Below are 7,951 nucleotides of genomic sequence, written 5' to 3' on the forward strand. Positions count from 1 at the left end.
TATTATATTTTTAACTGTTCCGCGAGAAAAAATGTGCAGCCTGGTCGACAGTCGAGCCCAGTACCGTCAGAATACCGTTTTGCAGCACTGCCGACTGAGCTTAACGATCGCTTACACCGTGTCTAGCTTTTAATGTACTGATGATGGAAGCGTGGTAACCTATTAAGTATTCAAGCCTTATTGTGATCATGATTATATTTCCTTTATACCCAAAATCACATCAAATTGGTATATAATGCATTATTTGTAATTAGTTTTCCATGCATCATACTATGTATATAATATAACTTAAAATGTGTTCATGTTTCATGACTGTTCACTCAGGGAAACAATATTTAGTACAGCATTATTTAATGCTGTATATTATCATATCCATCGACCATTCCAAATATTTTCGGCCTTAACTCAGCAAATTTCTTAACATAAATTAAGTGTATATATTTAAGCAAAATTGTTATATCATAAGTTCAGTGTGTAAATTTTAGCAAAATTGTTGTATCATAAATTCAGGGTGTAAATATTAGCAAAATTGTTGTATCATAAATTCAGTGTGTAAATATTAGCAAAATTGTTGTATCATAAATTCAGTGTGTATATTTTAGCAAAATTGTTGTACGAGTTATCATAAATTCAGTGTGTATATTTTAGCAAAATTGTATTATAAATTCAGTGTGTATATTTTAGCAAAATTGTTGTATCATAATTTAAGTGTATATATCTTTTATTGTAAGTTTTGTTTTTATTAGTTGTATGTGCTTAATATGAATATCTTTCCAAGTTTAATGCTTTAAACGAAATCAGAATTCCAAAATTTCAAATAATGTCACAACTATCGCTATGTCATTATTGAATAAACTCAGTACATATTTAATTCTGTTTTACTGTAGTTCAAATTTTAGGTATAAAGTCATAATAAACATTTAGTAATAAACGTTTAGGAGGTAAGAAAAGCAGCTTGTAAAAAATGCTTTATGTCAATTGACAATATTTTTGTTATTATTGTTAACCTTCAGATATGTCTACTCTGTAAAGTGATGGCTAATTTAAATTGAGTTCTCTTGGATTTTTGCTCTGACATTAGCAAACATATATATTATTCAGTTAAAATAAAAGAAAGTTCATAATTTCATTATCTAATTATATTCATTGGTAATATGTCTTTATGTTTGTATATTACTTATATATGTTTGATTAAATTTAGTATATAAAGTGAATATATAAGCACTTAAATATACTGTTGGTACTTGAAATTGTTATAACATTAATCAAATGAATTCAAAATTAAATATTTCAAATATTTTAAAGAAAAAACATATAAAATCCATATTTTACTATACATAACAAAGTTCAATCAATATGTTTAATAAAGCATGGTGACGTGAAATAAAAATGCCATTATAAATTCATGAAAGTGTACTATATTTTACTTATTAAATACATTTTAAATTTGAATCCATTTTTAAAGGGAAAGTAACTATATCATTTTTTCTCAGTAATGCCCCTTTTGACTTTGAAATTCTTGGTTAACTTCTTTCAGGTACATTGTTTAAAAAAAGACTTAAAACTAAGAGTATTTGTCCACTTTCAAATTTGTAATTCACTTGTAGGGTTTTTTGTTTAATGAATGAAAAATGTACTCTGATAAAAAGATAAATTTCTGTGTTGTTGTGATATACGAACTGGCACGATTTGTTTATGCTAGTATCTAATGTTTAAAATAATTGTTTTATGAAAGTCTCTTATAAAATGAATTACAATGTATGTAAACAGTTCTTGATATGTTTACATTTATGTAGATCTAGCTTAATAATGCATCCGTGAATAATGTGTCACATGGAGCCCACCTACCGTCACTTTGTCCGTCTGTAGATCGGTTTGTGTCGCATGTAACTTTAAAGTTAAAACTATTAATATTTGTCAGCAAATCTTTTACGGTAGAGTTATTCTCTTTGTGTTGCTTTATCGCTAACAATTTATGAAAGTTGATATAAATACATGTCAGCACGTGAACGTACCTACCAGGGCAATAAGGCAAATTCGTAGGTTCGAACCCCATCCCTCTCATACACAATTAAGATAAAATTACAAATTTTAGACAAGTTTCATGTGCAACTTCAAAAACAATGAAACTTTCCAAGAGTAGTTAAATCAGCATTTGACTTATGCATCTGGCATTTTTAAGATCGGCAGAGTTATATCCCCTGATTTAGTAAACAGAAACATAATTATTTGGATGTGTAACTGCTATGTATAAACAGCCAGCTATTTTGTAAGATTCTGTGTCCTGTGGGCACATTTTTTATTGTTGCCAACTTTAATTTGACTGTTAACTATTTGAAATCGTATATTATTATCTGATACTTGTTATTGATAATGTTTTATGTCCAAGATAACTGTTTAAGTTTAAATGTATTTTGTATTTTCAATTTCATATAATATCTGGATTGTAAAAGAGGATAAATTATTAATAAAGAATGAATTATTTAGTTTTAATTTTATTATTTATTTTTGACATAAAACTGTCAGCAGGTAAATAAATATTTGCTGATAAATTTCTTGATTCTCCCTCGGAAGCATTAATCACATATAATATCTGGATTGTAAAAAATTATAAATTATTAATAAGTAATGGATTATTTGTTTTTAATTTTATTATTTATTTGTGAAATAAAACTGTCAACAGGTAAATAAATATTTGCTGATAAATTTCATGAAAAAGTGTACTCCCTGGGAGTCTGTACATTAGGGATAATGAATTAGTGCAGCTTCCTCACGCTCCTATCAGTTTTTCAACACTTAAAGTCATAATGTAGCTGCTCAAAAATATTACCTTTGTTGTCTCCATTAGAGATTAGAAAACTTTGACTTTAAACACTCAGGTCAAGGTAAGCGATTCATTAATTTCATCGGAAATTTTCATTTTTTCATCTTTTTTGTCTTTATAATGAAATAGTGTAAATATTATGGGTTTACGATACCTCTATTGCATATATAGCTTAATCTTTTGAAAATAGGGGTGGCTATTATACAAGGTTGAAACTTCCCACATTTTAGGGGCATAATAGGAGGCTACTGCCCAAGGCACGTTGCCCTCTTACTTAAATTTTGTCAGAATTAGTGCCCATTTTAAACATAGAAAATTTTACAATTGCCACACGTTCATTAAAGGACACGTACTGTGATGGGGTTGATCCGTACGTTTGTATGTACGTCACCTCTTATTTGTCCGATCACAAAATTTAGAAGGAATGATACGTGGATTTTTATCCCCCGCCGAAAAGGCGGCGGGGATATAGAAATAGTCTCCGTCCGACCGTCCGCACTCACAGGAGAGTAATTATGTGGCTAGAAGGACAATAGGTAACTGGTCTTTCTCTTTGATGTCATTCATTCCGTAATGCTTTTATGTGGCTATTTTCTTTAATGTGTGGCTAAAAAGAACAATAGAGAGAACAATAGAGTAGCCACATAATTACTCTCCTGTTAGAACTTCCGTCCTTCCGTCCGTCCGTCCTTCCGTCCGACATTTTTGTCCGGAGCTTATCTCTAAAAGTAATTGAGTTATCAACTTGAAACTTCATAGGTGGAAAGACCTCATTGAGTAGGAGTGCAGTGCACAAGAATGATAACTCTACCCTGCATAATTTTTGAGTTATTGCCCTTTGTTATTTTTCAAAATTGATTTTTGTCCAGAGCATAACTCCAAAAGCCTATGAGATATCATCATGAAACTTCATAGGTGCATAGATCTCACTCAGAAGGTGTGCAGTGCACAAGAATGATACATCTATCTTTCATAATTTTTGAGTTATTGCCCTTTGTTATTTTTCATACTTAATTTTTCACCTGAGTGGAGCATAACTCAAAAGTGTTTGAGATATCAACATGAAATGTCATAGGTGGATAGATTTTATTGACGAGGAATGTTGTGCGCAAGAATGATAACTCTTCCCTATACAATTTTTGAGTTATTGCCCTTTGCTTTTTTTCAAAATTAATTTTTGTCCAGAGCATAGCTCAAAAAGCCTTTGAGATATCAAAATGAAACTTCATAGGTGCATAGATCTCACTCAGGAGGTGTGCAGTGCACAAGAATGATAACTTTACCTTTCATAATTTTTGAGTTATTGCCCTTTGTTATTTTTCATACTTAATTTTTCACCCGAGTGGAGCATAACTCAAAAGTGTTTGAGATGTCAACATGAAATGTCATAGGTGGATAGATTTTATTGAGGAGGAATGCAGTGCACAAGAATGATAACTCTTCCCTGCATAATTTTTGAGTTATTGCCCTTTGCTATTTTTCAAAATTAATTTTTGTCCAGAGCATAGCTCAAAAAGCCTTTGAGATATCAAAATGAAACTTCATAGGTGCATAGATCTCACTCAGGAGGTGTGCAGTGCACAAGAATGATAACTTTACCTTTCATAATTTTTGAGTTATTGCCCTTTGTTATTTCTCATACTTAATTTTTAACCCGAGTGGAGCATAACTCAAAAGTGTTTGAGATGTCAACATGAAATGTCATAGGTGGATAGACTTTATTGAGGAGGAATGCTGTGCACAAGAATGATAACTCTTCCCTGTACAATTTTTGAGTTATTGCCCTTTGTTCCTTTTCATACTATTTTGTCCGGAGCTTATCTCAAGAAGTATTTGAGGTATCAACTTGAAACTTCATAGGTGGATGGATCTCATTGAGGAGGAGTGCAGTGCACAAGAATGATAACTCTACGCTGCATAATTGTTAAGTTATTGCCCTTTTTTATTTTTCGAAATTAATTTTTGTCCAGAGCATAAAAAGCCTCAAAAGGCCTTTGAGATATCATTATGAAACTTCATAGGTGCATAGATCTAATTCAGGAGGTGTGCAGTGCACAAGAATGATAACTGTACCTTTTATAATTTTTGAGTTTTTGCCCTTTGTTATTTTTCATACTTAATTTTTCAATTCAATTTTTTTCTCAAAAAGTATTTGAGGTATCAACTTGAAACTTCATAGGTGGATAGATTTTACTGAGGAGGGATGCAGCACACAAGAATGATAACCTACCCTGCATTATTTTTCAGTTATTGCCCTTTTCAGCCATCCATCAGTATTCACATAGGTTTCAAATCTGTAATTACTATAGCCATCAGTTTTCATTACCAAAAGACCTCTTAAAATTGAATTATTCTGCTCTACTACATATACATTCTTCCAATGAGCAAACACATTCGGCAGGTGATGGCCATGTTGACATGGCTCTTGTCCTAATTGGTAGGGTCTTTGCCTATGGCAAGTACATATATTCTTTTGATTGGGAAGTAAAATATGTCAAAACGAATAAAGAATAAAGATTTTTTTACGATCAAATACCAAAAACCATGGAGCAATCTTGCCATGGAGATATGTCATGGCTAGCAGATGAGCCCTATTGTTGTTTTGTTTTAGATCAATGTGGCCTAAATAAAGGTCACCGTAGCCTGATTACACTTAACGCTTTGCTTTTCTAATTGCTAATGGATCTTTAAAGTGACATATTGGCTGTCAAAAAGTAGGTGTACAGGTCAAAGTCAAAATAATTTTAGGTTTGGCATCACTGCTTTTTGTTCATTTGCACAATCAATAGCTCATCTCGCCCACATACAAATACTTTAAATATCTTTCGGAATATATATCGTAAACATCCAATTGATAAACAGAGTATGGCAGTCTTTTTATATTTTAGGCAGTTGTTATATTTTATCTAAGACATTTTTAACAATTATTAGTCAATGACCATTATAACAGTCAATATTTTAATATAAATAGTATGTACAGCTCAAATCGACAATGAAAAGTAAGCATTGTGTCAGTTTAAATTATGAAATACTCGTTAATTTGCTGAAATTGAGATTTGTAGTAACAGCATAGCGGTTTATGAAATTTCCGAAACTATAAATTGTATTAAATCTATACCGACAAAATATAGAATTCCGGGTAACCTCGCTAAATCTCCAGAAAACACATGTGTAAGTAATGTACGATAAATAAAACAAACGCATTATTTTTCGTCCAAGACATCTTGAAATGATTTATTTGATCAGATCTATTATACTAGTAATGACAAAACTTGCAAATCGGTTTCCCAAAACCCCAAGTCTTTTAATGGTTCTAGTCTCTACTGTATCTATAATTCAGCGTCTTTACATTTGCACTGTCCTGTGCGGCGTCCCTCTCATATATTTTTATTTTATCAGCACTGAAAATACGATCAATGTACGTACATAATAATCTTCCACATATTTCCGGTAAGTTTCGTGAGAGTGTCCACAGTAAGATTTGATTTGGTTTTATTTCTGGCTCTGAGCGTTATAGCCAATTGCAACTTTTCGGTCATTTCCGTCGGTCTTCGGATAAGGATCTCGAACACAATAGTAGGCATACAACAGAATGGATACGGTATTCCGGTCTAACTTACGCTAAAAAACTAAACGTGTAAACAAATATTAATTAAATTCTGAGAATTATTGCCAATTATTTCCAATATATCAAGAAAATTCCGCCTAAAATAAGTAAATTCATAGATATTAAAGTAAACAGTACTTCATTCATATATATTTAATACAATGGTTGTAGAAACCGAAAGTACAAAAATGCCAAAAATGACATTATATCGGATTTGTTTGTGATGGTTAATCAGTGGGTATATTAAATAAAAAATGGTTATCAAACATATTTTAATCATAATTGTACCGAAACAGACTTTATTTTTGTTTGGATGTTTTACATTGTCACTGTTTCTATTTACATATAGAACCCAATGGTAGAACTACTTTCACCCGGTTTTGTTTCCGAAGTTGTTATGAATAATATTCCGATTATGTTATAGCGCAATAGGGTAAACTACGGTTTATACTTTCTAAATGACCTACTACGTGTTGCTAACATCAGTATCGTTTACATAATAACTTTACAGAACTTAAACAATAAGCAATAAGTTTTACATGTACGAGGGTTGTTCGGAAAGTTTTGAGACAATATGATTTTCTCTGTTTCTAATTACAGCTGCGAATATTATTTAATACAAATTATAGCTTAATATGTTATTTATTCGAGTTATGTCTTTAAAACGTTGTAACGTTACTATACGGCATATAATCGTTTCCATAGCAACACCTGTCTACGCATCCTGGCGCACGGACTATTTTCTTGTTATAAGTTTTCTTACTGAATAAAAAGAGCCCTAAAATTGCGCCAAACGTCACGAAAAATTTTATGACGTCACTTCCACTTAAGGACGTCATTTCCGCTAGTTGTTTAAGCCGTTACCGCAGATCATTATAGCAATACGTGCGCGACAAGACAACGACTATGGAACACCGTCAAAAGAGGAACAGCGTGTTTTTATTAAGTTTTGCGTTAATCTTGGGAAAACGCCAACAGAAAACTAAGCAACTTCTAGAAAAGGCAAACAACGGACGTACTGTTAGTCGACCATTGGTATTTAGATGGCATAAAGAGTTTCGGGATGGCAGAAAGTCAACAAAAGACAAGGAAAGGAGCGGTCGCCCATCCGTCATCGACGATAAACTGACACCTGCAAGAAACGCGCTTCAGTGCGACCGTCGCATAACAGTAAGAGAAGTTGCAGAAGTTTGTGATGTAGGTACGGCAACTGCTCACAAAATGTTAACTGAGACACTTGCAATGTCTCGGGTTTCGGCCCGTTGGGTACCGACATTATTGACGGCTGATCAGATAACCGAGTAAAAGCATCTCGACAGTTTCTACGTTCATACCAGAGAGAAGGCGACGCGTTCTTAGACAGAATTTATTACCACGACGAGTCCTGGTTTTACTACTACGACCCAGAAAACAAAGTCGCAGTCTTCAGTTTGGAAGCACACGTCGTCTCCACCCCCGAAGAAAGCACGTGTGTAACCAAATCCGTTGGGAAACATATGTTATTCTATTCATGGACCGGA

At 32.7% G+C, this 7,951-nt stretch overlaps 1 protein-coding gene across 1 annotated transcript; it reads left to right on the forward strand.

Moving 5' to 3' along the window:
- Positions 1-7,337: 7,337 nt before the first annotated feature.
- On the forward strand, positions 7,338-7,736 carry LOC132734661 (protein GVQW3-like). Its single transcript, XM_060721449.1, has one exon. It carries the CDS (start codon positions 7,338-7,340, stop codon positions 7,734-7,736), a length of 399 nt encoding a protein of 132 aa, XP_060577432.1.
- The last annotated feature ends 215 nt before the right edge of the window (positions 7,737-7,951 follow it).

This window comes from Ruditapes philippinarum, unplaced genomic scaffold (genome assembly GCF_026571515.1).
Source record: "Ruditapes philippinarum isolate M1 unplaced genomic scaffold, ASM2657151v2 ctg4747_1_1_1_1, whole genome shotgun sequence".
Lineage (NCBI taxonomy): Eukaryota > Metazoa > Mollusca > Bivalvia > Venerida > Veneridae > Ruditapes > Ruditapes philippinarum.